Here is a 13868-nt window from a genome sequence, read left to right on the forward strand (position 1 = left end):
ATGAAATTCTCACCTCATCGCTAGTCACACACCCTTGGGAGAGTTGATTGGCGTGAACCCACATGGCATTTCGAATGTTGTGTATTCTCTCACAGTCCTGCTTCTCAAGGAACTGCAATTAGAATAAACTATATTTAAACCCATCTCCATTCTTACCCCACAGAATGTCCTTGGGGTTTCTTATTTTTTTTAAATTTTAAATTTTTTTTTCACATACAAACATTTCTCATTAATTTACACAGTGGCCTTTCCTTCCCCCTTTTTTTCCCCTTTCCCTCCCTCCTTTCTACCCACCCCCCCTCCAAAACCCATTAATATTCAACATTTACAATACAATAAAACCATAAAACAATATCTTCACTCAAAGGAAAATAAACAAGAAAAATATGTCATCTATTTATTACACACTGAATCTAGTCGTTTTGTCTTCTTATCATTTTCATTCCCATTTTAGGGGATGGAGATCGTAGGCAAGCTCTCTCTGATATGTTCCATGTGTATGGTTCCCAAATTTGTTCAAACTTTGTGACTTTATTGTTTAAATTATATGTTATTTTTTCCAATGGAATGCATTTATTCATTTCCATGTACCATTGCTGTATACTCATGCTCTCTTCCATTTTCCAAGTTGACATTATACATTTTTTTGCTATCGCTAAGGCTACCATCATGAATTTTTTTTGCACTTTATCCAATTTGAGGCCTAATTCTCTACTTCTTATTTTACTTAAAAGAAATATCTCTGGTTTTTTTTTTGGTATGTTATTTTTTGTAATTTTATTTAGTATCTGATTTAATTCTTCCCAATACTTATTTACTTTCGTACATGCCCAAGTTACATGTAATGTTGTTCCCATTTCCTTCTTACAACGAAAACATCTATCCGATAATGTTGAATCCCATTTTTTTAATTTTTGAGAGAAATATATACCCTGTGTAACCAATTATACTGTATCATGCGTAAGCTTGTGTTTATTGTATTCTTCATAGTTCCAGAACATAACTTTTCCCATACTTCATTTTTTTATCTTTATGTTTACATCCTTTTCCCACTTCTGCTTAGGTTTATAGTTTATTTCATTTTCCTTATCTTGCAGCTTAATGTACATGTTGGTTATAAATCTTTTAATTATCATTGTGTCTGTAATCATGTATTCAAAGCTGCTTCCTTCAGGTAATCTCAAGCTGTTTCCCAATTTATCCTTTAAATAAGCTTTCAATTGATGATATGCAAACATTGAACCATGAGTTATTCCATATTTGTACTTCAACTGTTCAAATGTTAATAAATTATTTCACCAAAATACAATTTTCTATTCTTTTGATTCCTTTTCTCTCCCATTCTCTAAAGGAAAGGCTGTCTATTGTATAAGGGATTAGCAGATTTTGAATTTTGGTATTTTATAATTCGTTTTTTTCCTTTCTAAGTGGATCTTCTTCCATGTATTAAGTAAATGATGCAGTACTGGTGAGTTTTTATATTGCACCAGCTTTTCATCTCACTTATAAAGTATATGTTCCGGTACCTTTTCCCCTATTTTATCTAGTTCTATCTTAGTCCAGTCTGGTTTTTCCTTTGTCCGGTAAAAATCTGATAAATACCTTAATTGTGTGGCTCTATAACAATTTCTAAATTTGATAACTGCAAACCACCTTGATTATACCTCTCTGCTAATTTATCTAACGCTACCCCTGGATTCCTCCCTTTCCACAAAAATTTCCTTATTATTCTCTTTAGTTCCTTGAAGAATTTTTCTGTTAAAGGAATTGGTAACGTTTGAAATAAGTAGAGGAATCCTTTGGAACACATTCATTTTAAGGCAGTTTACCCTCCCTATCAACGTTAGTGGTAATTCTTTCCAATGTTCTAAGTCTTCCTGCAATTTCTTTATTAGTGGCTGATAATTTAGTTTGTACAAGTGGCTTAAGTTATTATCTAACCTGATCCCTAGGTATCGGATTGCTTGGGCTTGCCATTTAAAAGGTGATTCTTTTTTTAAATTCTGTATAGTCTGCGTTACTCATTGGCATCACCACTTTTATTTGCATTGATCTTGTACCCCGATATTTCTCCATATTCCTTCAATTTCTTATGTAATTCTTTTACTGATACCTCTGCTTCTGTTAGGTATACTATGATGTCATCTGTAAATAAGCTGATTTTAAACTCCTTCTCCTTTATTTTTATCCCTTTTATTTTATTTTCTATTCTTATCAGTTCTGCCAAAGTTTCTATTGCTAAGGCGAACAATGAGGGGGATAGTGGACATCCCTGTTTAGTTGATCTACTTAATTTAAAGTAACTCGATACATATCCGTTCACTGTTACCTTCGCCAACGGTCCATTATACAATGCTTTAATCCAATTTATATATTTTTCTGGTAGATTGAATTTCTGTAATACTTTAAATATGTAATTCCACTCTACTCTGTCAAAGGCTTTTTCAGCATCTAGAGCAACAGCCACTGTTGGTTTCTTATTTCCTTGAACTGTGTGCATTAGATTAATAAGTTTGCAGACATAGTCCACTGTTCGTCTTTTCTTAATAAATCCAGTTTGATCTTTTTTTTACTATTTTAGGTACACAATCGGCCAATCTGTTTGGTAATAATTTCACTATTATCTTATAGTCTGAGTTAAGTAGAGATATTGGTCTATATGATGCTGGTGTTAATGGATCCTTCCCTGTCTTTGGTATTACTGTAATTATTGCTGTCTTACATGAATCTGGCAAGTTTTGTGTTTCTTCTATCCAGTTCATTATTTCTAGGAGAGGAGGAATTAATAACTCTTCAAATGTTTTATAAAATTCTATTGGAAATCCATCCTCTCCTGGTGTTTTATTGTTTGGCAGCTTTTTTAATATATCCTGTATTTCCTCTATTTCAAATGGTTTTACTAGTTTGTTTTGTTCCTCTTCTTGCAATTTCTGCAATTCAATTTTAGCTAAAAATTCCTCATCTTTCCCCTTGTTCTCAGTTTGATACAATTGTTCATAAAATTCCTTAAAATTTTCATTTATCTCTGTTGGATTATATGTAATTTGTTTGTCCTTTTTCCTTGATCCCAGTATCGTTCTTTTAGCTTGTTCTGTTTTAAGTTGCCAGGCTAATATTTTATGTGTTTTTTCTCCCAGTTTGTAATACTTTTGCTTTGTTTTCATTATGTTCTTCTCCACCTTGTACATTTGTAATGTTTCGTATTTAATTTTTTTGTCCACCAATTCTTTCCTTTTCGTTATATCATCCTTTTTTACTAATTCCTTTTCTGTTCTTACTATCTCCCTTTCCAACTGCTCTATTTCCCAATTGTAATCCTTTTTAATCTTAGTCACATAATTTATTATCTACCCTCTAATGAAGGCTTTCATTGGGTCCCATAATATAAATTTGTCTTTCACTGATCCTGTGTTTATTTCAAAATATGTTTTAATTTGGCGTTTAATAAACTCCCTAAATTCCTGTCTTTTAAGTAGCATGGAGTTTAACCTCTGTCTATATGTTCTTGGTGGAATGTCCTCCAGTTCTATAGCTAATAATAGGGGTGAATGATCTGATACTAGTCTAGCTTTATACTCAGTTTTCCTGACTCTCCTTGAATATGGGCCGACAACAAAAAACATATCAATCCTTGAGTAAATTTTGTGCCTACTCGAATAATATGAAAATTCCTTCACTCTTGGGTGTCGCCTCCTCCATATATCCATAAGTTTTATTTCCTGCATTGATTTCACAATAAATTTGGCGACTTTATTCTTTTTATTTGTCTTTTGTCCAGTTTTATCCAACATTGGATCCAAATTAAGGTTAAAATCCCCTCATATCAATATATTTCCTTGTGTGTCTGCAATCTTCAAAAAAATATCCTGCATAAACTTTTGATCCTCCTCGTTAGGCGCATATATAGAGAGCAAATTCCAAAATTCTGAGTATATTTGACACTTTATCATTGAATACCTCCCTGCCGGATCTATTATTTCCTCCTCTATTTTGCTTGGTACATTTTTGTTAACTATTATGGCTACACCTCTAGCTTTTGAATTATAGGATGCTGCCATTACGTCTCCTACCCAGTCTCGCTTTAATTTGTTATGTTCCACTTCAGTTAGATGTGTTCCCTGCACAAATTCTATATCTATTTTTTCCTTCTTCAATAAATTTAGTAGCCTCTTCCTTTTAATTTGGTTATGTATTCCATCAATGTTTATAATCATATAGTTCAACATGGCCATCTTATATCTTGCATACATCTCTTTTCCACCTCTTCACCACCTCCATCCCCCTTTTCATCTCTTAGTTTTCTCTTATTACACTTAATGTACGACAACACATTTAAAACATAAAGTATCCCTGCAGTTCCCACATCCATTAATACCTTAACCTCCAAAGTTCCCCCCCTCTCTGAGTTGCCCCATATCCCTTGCTGGGCAACCACAACTCCCCTTTTCATTTGGATTGCGATCTGAGATAACAACTCTTGTGTCTCTTAAATTTTTTTGTCACTTTCTTCCAATTTTTCTCTTGTCATTTACTTCCATTTCTACAGCCGTTTCCCGCTCTTCCACATTCTCTACTCTTTCCCCTATTTCTGTCATTACCAGTTCTAACCTTTGCATTTTATCTTCTGTTCTTTTCATTTTCCTTTTAATTGCATTAAATTCTAATGACAAGCATTCTTTTAATGATCTCATTTGTTCTTCAAAAAAGACTTTATCTATATTCTGTACATCAGTTTTACCTTTTATTTCTTTGTCCATCAATTTTACCTTCTATTTCTCTGTGAAGATCTTGGTCATCTTCTTCCTCTTCTTCTGTGTCTGTATCTGTGTTTGTGTCTTCTCTTATTTGTGTCTGTGTCTCTTCTGTTTTTCCTGATGAGCTGCTGGTATCTCTTTGTCGGGCCTCTTCTTGCTGGGCCTCTTGTTGCTGGTCCTCCCCTCCTGGGCTGCTCGTCTGTTGTGCTTCCTGACGTTGATCTTCTCGGTCATCCCTCTGTCTATCTCCCACGTGTGCTTCATCGGTCCCTCTTCTGCTGCCTTCCTCGTCCTCCAGCTGAGTGCCCTGGTGTCAGGCATCCCTCAGCTGTTCGCTCTGAGATAGTCCACTTCTCTGCTGAGCCCCCCTCCCGCCGGTGTCCTCTTTCTCCTTTGATTGCACACTTTTGTTTGGCTCTGAGAGCCATTTTTGTAGTGCACTGGCTGGTGGGTCGTAACTCCACAGTGCAGGTACTGACCTCGAGGCTCAGGCGCTCCTCGCCACCACAGCATCCTGTTCCTTCGTGCAGGTAAGGCTTTCTTCTATCTTCTCCGGCGAATTTTCTACTTTTTTTCCAGTTGCTTTTACTTTCTCCTTCTTGGGAGCCATCTTCTTTCTCTTCTCTGTATCTTTATCTTCTATTTCTTATATTTTATTTTTGTTATGCTTTGCTTTTTCCTAACTTTTTTCCTATTTTCCTAGAGAGGGCTGGTTTTCCCGACCGGCCACTACTCCATCACGTGACTCCTCCCCCTCCTTGGGTTTTCTTGAAGTGAGATTAGACCAAAAGTCACCAACATTCTGGCAGAATTGGTTTCATTCTTCCAGTAATATTCAGCCCCAGCTTTCTCCTCAATGTTCAAGGATTCATACTTCATCTGCATGCTTATTGTGTTTAGAATGTGGCTTTGATGAGAAATTCAAGTTCAATTGACTTGTAAGAGCAATGTCACAGGTCAAGATTTGTGCATACATTGTGCTCACAGGTCACCCATCAGACCTTGAACCCGCAGGAACTAGAATTCACGCTTTTCTTCCCATTTAAAAAATAACAATTTAGACATACAGCACAGTATCAGTCCCTTCCGACCCATGAGCCCAGTAAAATACACCAATTAACTACAAATCTCAAATGATTTTGGAGTATGGGAGGAAACCGGAACACCTGGAGGAAAACCCACGCAGTCACAGAGAGAACGTACTAACTCCTTAAAAACAGCGCCATATTCGAACCTGGGTATTTTGCCCTGTAATAACATTGCACTAACCACTAAGCTAACCTAGTTTTATTTAGTAAAGATAGCAACCAAGCGATCATGAAGGGTGAAGCTTTTATTAACAATGTTTATAATGGATAGGTATCAGATCCCTCCCCCTCCTTTCAAAAACGATATAAATATTCAATCCCATATTGAAAGATTAATTGGTTTTTATTTTGCACCTTTAACCTGACCCTCTGGAGTCAGAAAAACCTTCCAATGAATAGGATTCTTGGTGTCAATTATAATTTTGCTTCCTACAGGGTTAGTTATTCTGAGAAAGATTCACATTCTTCATACCTGCCGAAAATACCTCAGTGGCTTTGTCCACCTTTTCTTATTGCAGCCCACCCACTACGTGATCCCACCACCAGACACATCTTCCCTGCCCCTCCCCTCTCCACCTTCTGCAGAGACCACTTCCTCCATGACTCCCTTGTCCACTCCTCCCTTCCCATCCCACCCCCATGCCCTTGGCACCTACCCCTGAGATCGCAGGAGATGCTCCACTTGTCCCCACAGATCCTCCCTCACCACCATTTGGGGTCCAAACCGTCTGTCCAAGTGAAACAACACATCACTTGTGCATCTGCAGGGGTCATCTACTATATCTAGTGATCCCATTGTGGTCTCCTCTGTATCAGAGAGACTGGACATGGACTTGGAGATCGCTTCATTGAGTACCTCGGCTCTGTCCATTGTAATAGGAGGGATCTCCCAGTGGACACCCATTTCAATTCCGCGCCCCACTCCCTTGCTGATATGTCTGTCCATGGTCTCATGTACTGCCAGACTGAAACCACCCACAATAGCATTAACATTAATTCCCCTGTTTCCGTTAGCCCCTCCCCCCATGTCTCCTTTCCTGTAGGTCTGTCTCTCTTCCCTTTTCCCTATCTCCTTTACCTCAGCTCTCTATTGACAGAGTCAACCCCAACCCCTCACCCCCATCAGCTCTCACCTTTCCTCTCTCTTAGCTTCTTCTCCATATCCCATTATCACCTTATGTCTGTTGTTCTGTATTCCTCCCACTGCCATTTCTTTTACTCAGATGCTGTCTGCTTTTTCCACACCTTGAAAAGGGGCTCAGGCCCGAATCGTCACTAATGCTGATATATCTTTAACTCCTATGGACGCTGCAAGACCTGCCGAGTTCCTCCAGCATTTCTGTGTTTTTACTACAACCCCGCCACTTTAGCTTCTATATTTATTCAATCACTTTGTGGCAGGAAGATGCAGATCTTCAAGTTCCATAGTACAGGTACACAATCCTTTATCTGGACATTTAAAATCTGGAAAGCTCCAAAATTCGGCAAGTGGGGAGAGAGTCAGGTAGTTGAGAGGGAGAGTCCGGCAGCGCGAGTCGGGCGGACAAGAGATGTGTGTCGGGCAGGTGAGGGGAGGGAGACCGGCAGTGCGAGTCAGGCAGGCGAGAGGCTGGCAGCTCATGTCAGGCAGGTGAGGGAAGGGAGACCGGCAGCACGAGTCGGGCAGGTGAGGAGGGGGGAGACCGGCAATGTGAGTCGAGAGGTCCGAGGAGAGACCGGCAGCGCGTTGGGCGGGCAGGGGGTGGGGGAAGACGGGTAGCACGACAGGAAGGGGGTGGGGGTGGATACGGGTGGGCTTAAATCTGGCTTTCCAAAATCTGTAAAAATCCAAAATTTGGAACACATTGTCCCCCAAGGGTTCCGGATAAAGGATTGTGTACCTGTATGGCTGAAGGTCATTCCTACACATGTTAAAACTGCCTGGAATGCTTCTATTTATATTCTTCATTACTCAGTATTATCACTGGTAATCTTGTCAAAATCTGATTGATGGATGTGTGGTCAATGTTTTGCAATGTCTTCACATTCCACTGGGTGTCAGCCTGTGCGAGGTACTTATTAAGTGGCTTCAAGAATTTAGCAGCATGTTTACTTTGTAGCTGCCCTATGGCAGCACTACAACTCCCAGAAGACATTGAACCGGCCATGTGACATCAGTGTTGTTATTTTGTCATTGACCACACATCCATCAATCAGATTTTCTGGAGAGGGCTAGTATTCTCCTACCGGCCACTACTCCATCACGTGACTCCTCATCCAATATGGTAGCTGACCAGGCCAATGATCTCTGAGGTGACAGATGGCATCAACACAGCTCAGCTCACCAGGGATCAGCTGAAGATACCAACACACGGGCATACCACACCGCCATCACCAGCCTATAAATGAAGGAGGCCCAACTCTCCTGTGCGATATGTCTACAGGCCACCCTAGGCCAATCCTGCCCGCAACCTGGAGACGGCAGGTATTCAATCAAGTGCATGGAGTCTCTCATCCTTCCATCCAGTCCACAGTCTGCTTCATTTCGGACAGATTCATTTGGTACGGGCTTCGGCGCGAAGTTTCACTTTGGGCAAAAACCTGTGTACAATGCCAGTGAGCCAAAGTCCATTGCACACTAAAGGACCAGTGCAATGTTTCCTGCCCACAACGGACAGGTTCGACCAAGTGCACGTGGACATGGTAGGGCCCCTTCCCAAGAATCAGGGGATGAGGTACCTTTTCACCAAGGTCAACAGCTTTACACACTGGCCAGAGGCAGTGCCCATGCCGGCCGGTGACACGGAGACCTGTGTGAGGGCCTTTACCTCACATTGTTGCCTATTTTGGTGCCCCTTTCCACATAACTTCAGACCCGGGAGGCCAGTTTACCTTTTCCCTCTGGTCAACCATGGCCAAATTCTGTGGCAGACAGCAACACCACACAACCGCCTACCACCCCCAATCCAATGGGCTGGTAGAGTGCTTTCACCCCACCATCTAAAAGCAGCCCTAAAATCACGGCTGCATGGCCCCAATTGGATGGATGAACTCACATGGGTCTTGCTGGGCATCTGCACAGCAACGATAGAGGGCCTCCCCACCTCATCATCGGAAATGGTCCACAGCACACCGCTCTCCATCCCAAGTGATGACCATTTCGGCTCCATGGAACCACCACCGAATGCCCTGGATGTCCTACATAGGTTGAGGAACCACACCACCTACCCACAACCACATCCTACCACCATCCATGGGACGCCAACCAGCCACATCCCACAAGAACTCAAAGCTGCGGGCTTGGTCTTTATAAGACACGGCAAACCAGGTATCCCCCTGCAGTGCCCTTATGAAGGGCCTTCAAGGTACTGAGAAGGGAAGGGATTGTATATACTCTAGACATTGGAGGCAGGCATGACATGTTTGCAGTCGACCACCTCAAGAAAGCCCACTTGAGCTGTTCAGAGCCTTTCCCAACCCCTACACTACAGCGCTGGGGGCACCTATCAAAAGACAATCTCCCAAACTTCACCCAAAGAGACTGTGATTCTGGGGGGATGGGGTGGGTGGTGTAGCAGGTCAGGTCAACCCTGCACACAACAAGCCGAATTGCCGTAGCGAACAGCCAGCACAGCAGGGCACAGGGGCTTTCCACCCACCACGCAGAAGTTCCAGGCTGCAGGACGCATTGCCAGGGGAATGGCTAGGCTTCACGGCAGCATTATGACATCACTCCCATGAGTTTGGTGCCTCCCCTAAAAAGGAGCACACGTGGTTTGAATAAACGGCAGTTACTGGTTTACTTGCTTGGTGTGGACAGTGTTTATTTCAGAAGCTCTGCCTTTAGCAGTGCTACACCTTCTCGAAGATGAAAGATTTGCTGACTCATGCCACCATGCTCAGCTACCCAGTTTTAAATGCAGCCACCACCCTTTCTACAGATGCTTCCAGTATGCCCTTCATCAATATGTCAATGGGCAATGGAAACATTGCCGCCATCTTCGTGAAGCAGAGAAGAAATACAGTGCTTTTGATAAGGAGCTTTTAGCCATTTACTGATCTATTTAACACTTCCGTTATTCTTTGGAAGGCAGAGATTTTACTTTCTACACTGACCACAAGCTCTTAACATTTGCGTTTTCCAAGGTTTCAGAACCCTGGTCAGCGTAACAACATTTCCGATTTCTCCACAAGAATACTACATATTTCCAGAAAAAGCAATGTAGTAGCTGATCCACTTTCCCGCTCTGCTCCACTCAAGGTTTTGTCTGTAGATCAAGCTATTGACTACGCAGCTTTGGCCGTGGCCCAAGAACACTCTTCCTTTGTGCCTGAAGACCTCAAAAACTGCAAATATGTCTTCATCCAAAGGGGAACACTTTGCTATATACCTGCTGAGTTTAATTATTTAATATTTAATTACCAAAATGTTTCACATAAATGGCAAATCAAGTTCATTTTTTCCTCCCTCATTGAAGGGCTCAAGCCCGAAACGTTAGTGATGTATCTTTACCTTTGCTATATAAAGGCCACTGACCTGCTGAGTTTCTCCAGCATTGTGTGTTTTTACTTAAACGTTAGTTATGTATCTTTACCTTTGCTATATAAAGGCCACTGACCTGCTGAGTTTCTCCAGCATTGTGTGTTTTTAGGTCAACTAGGTTGACCTGTATTTTGGACATTGGAGGGAAGCCACAGTCTTTCACGATTGACAGGCTTAAACAAGCTCATGTGGACAAGTCACCCACTGCAGCAGCCAACAGTCCGTCTCAGAAGTCGACCACCTAAAAGACAGACAAACCTTTCTGCCAGTTCTAGGGGGTGGGGCTGGGGGCTGTGTAGTGCCACTATACTGGCACAATGACTCCCAGAAGGCATCGAACCGGCCATGTGACATCAGTGCGTATTGAAGTCAGCGCGAGTCAAGCTTTTAAAAGGTTGCATAGGTAATGAAGAGTAAATCTATTTGATTCACTCTAGAAATACCTTGTGTTGTTATTTTGTCATGTCCATTTCCATTCCAGTGGCCACAACTTCACTAATATTAGTCCAAGGTTGGGAATGGGAAAGAAAGTTAAAATGCATGGTCTTTTGTCATTTATTTAAATCCAAAGAGGTATTTCCCCATGACTATCAGATTCTCTCCCACTATCTACAGTTCAATTAACTTGAAGTAAAGCACAAAAGTCTGCAGACACCATGGTTGAAGTAAAAACACACAATGCTGGAGAAACTCAGCAGGTCAGTGGCCTTTATATAACAAAGGTAAAGATACATAACTAACGTTTAAGTAAAAACACACAATGCTGGAGAAACTCAGTAGGTCAGTGGCCTTTATATAGCAAAGGTAAAGATACATCACTAACGTTTCGGGCTTGAGCCCTTCAATGAGGGAGGAAAAAATTAACTTGATTTGCCATTTATGTGAAACATTTTGGTAATTAAATATTTATTATTCTGCCTACAAATGATGCACAACATGACTTGATACAGAGGAATCTCCACTGTTGCCACTCCATTGGATTGAGGATCCGTAAAACATCAATGTGACATATTCCAGAGGGCAGCCTATTTAACTCTCCACTTACACTTGGGAAACAAAGTGCAAGTTGCATTAAGGTCATGAGGCAATAAATTGGTTCTAAAGTGAGCTTCTTCATGGAAGACAAAGGGTATTGATGGAGGGGTGACTGGAGGTCATGCTCTGTCCACAGAGGAAGTTAAGATTTTTACTGTGTTAATCAAGATTGATTTAACTCCTGGTTAAAATTTTACCTCTTAGTCCACCTCTAGGCTTTTATTTGCTATATGCAAATCCACCTTTTTAACCATTGAGCACTACAACACAGAAACAGGCCATTTAGCCCATTTCATCCACCCCTGCTAAACTATTTCACCTAGATCAATCGACCTACACCCAGAAATACATCTGCCATCCAAGTAGTTATTCGATCTTATCTTTAGTGTTGAAATCAAACCCACATCCGCCACTTCCACTGGCAGCTCATTCCACATTCTTCCTTCTGATGCTCCCCTTAAAAGTTTCTTCTTTCACCCTTAACCCATATCTTCTAGTTCTTGTTTTACAAGAAATTATTCTTCCAAAAGGATTCTTCAAAATTATTCCATATTGTTCTTTACTAAATCTATTGTTGTCACTGGATGGAGGTTATCGTAACAGGAAATTATTCAACTTCTTTCTAAATGCTTTGCAAAGTAATGAATGGTAAAATCATAACAGGACATCATACAGATGCCTCTCTCAAGGTCGCCATGCAGGTTGATAGGAGAGTTCAGAAGGTGTATGGGATGCTGGGCTTCATTAGTCAGGGGATTGAGTTCAAGAATCGAGAGGTCACGCATGCTACAACTCTACAAATCTTCCGTTATGGTCACCTCATTATATGGAGAGGGTGCAGCGGAGATTTACCAGGTTGTTGCCTGGATTGGAAAGTAAGTCTTATTAGCCAAGGTTAGCAGAGCTAGGCCTTTAGAAGGATGAGAGGTGATTAACTAGAGGTTTGCAATATTCTGAGAGGCAACCAGCAACTTTATTCCCAGAGCAGGAGTAGCAAACAGCAGAGGACATCTGTACAAAGTGAAGCAAGGAATGTCGAGGGGATATACATCAGGAATGTTTTTTTAACACAGAGAGATGTGGGTGCCTGGAATGCCTGGGTAGGGGTGGTGGTGGAGGCTGAAACATTAGTGCTATTTAAAATTCTCAGACAGAGATGAAAGTAAAATAGAGTGTTATGATGTAGAGAGGGTTTAGTACAGGTACATAATCCTTTATCCGGAACCCTTGGGAGACAGTGTGTTCCGAATTTCGGACTTTTCCGGATTTCAGAACAAAAGCCAGTTGCCCCAGATTTAAGCCCACCCGAATTGTGCTGCCGCATCCACCCATTTCCAGTCGCGCTGCCATCTCTCCCCCCTCCCCCCCCAACCTAGTCACGCTGCTGTCTTTCATGGGAAGTGGAGAGAGTTCAGGGGAAGGGGAAGAATTCAGGGGAAGGGGAGAATTTAGAGGAAGTGGGGATGATCAGGGGAAGCGGGGATGATCAGGGGAAGCAGGAATGATCAGGGGAAGCGGGAGAATTCAGGGAAAGTGGGAGAATTCAGGGGAGGTGGGAGAATTCAGGGGAGGCGGGAGAATTCAGGGGAGGCGGGAGAATTCAGGGGATGTGGGAGAATTCAGGGGAGGCGGGAAAATTCAGGGGAGGCGGGGAGATTTCAGGGGAAATGGGAAAATTCAGGGGAAAGGGAGAATTCAGAGGAAGTGGGGATGATCAGGGGATGCAGGGATGATCAGGGGAAGTGGAAGAGTTCAGGGGAAGAGGAGAATTCAGGGAAAGAGTAGAATTCAGAGGAAGTGGGGATAATCAGGGGAAGCGGGAACGATTAGAGCAAGCAGGAACAATCAGGGGATGTGGGAATTATCAGGGGAAGGGGAGAGTTCAGGGGATGTGGGGATGATCAAGGGAAGCGAGGATGATCAAGGGATGCGGGGATGATCAGGGGAAGCGGGGATGATCAGGGGAAGCGGGGATGATCAAGGGAAGTGGGGATGATCAAGGGAAGCGGGGATGATCAAGGAAAATGGGGATGATCAGGGGAAGCGGGGAGACTTCAGGGGAAGCGGGAGAATTCAGTGGAAGGGGAGAATTCAGTGGAAGGGGAGAATTCAGAGGAAGCGGGGATGATCAGGGAAGGGGAGAATTCAGGGGAAGCTGGAAGAAATCAGGGGAAGTGGGAAGAAATCAGGGGAAGTGGGAAGAATTCAGAGGAGGTGGGGAGAATTCAGGGGAAGTGGGGATGATGAGGGGAAGCCAAAGAATTCGGGGGAAGCAGGTGAATTCATGGGTGGGGAAAATTCAGGGGATGGGGAGAATTCAGGGGGTGGGAAGAATTCAGGGGAAGTGGGGAAAATTCAGGGGAAGTGGGGAGAATTCAGGGGAGATGGAGAATTCAGGGGAAGTGGGGAGAATTCAGGGGATGGGGAGAATTCAGGGGTGGGAAGAATTCAGGGGATGGGGAGAATTCA

General features: G+C 42.3%; 1 protein-coding gene across 1 annotated transcript in view; it reads right to left on the bottom strand.

The window, feature by feature from the left end:
* Positions 1 to 13868, bottom strand: part of pstpip2 (proline-serine-threonine phosphatase interacting protein 2) — a 210050-nt gene that overhangs the window by 21698 nt on the left and 174484 nt on the right. Inside the window, exon 10 of the mRNA XM_069923777.1 lies at positions 14 to 112. Coding sequence (XP_069779878.1) covers positions 14 to 112 — 99 coding nt within the window. The remainder of the gene's footprint in view (positions 1 to 13; positions 113 to 13868) is intronic.

This window comes from Narcine bancroftii, chromosome 3, assembly GCF_036971445.1.
Source record: "Narcine bancroftii isolate sNarBan1 chromosome 3, sNarBan1.hap1, whole genome shotgun sequence".
NCBI classification, from domain to species: domain Eukaryota; kingdom Metazoa; phylum Chordata; class Chondrichthyes; order Torpediniformes; family Narcinidae; genus Narcine; species Narcine bancroftii.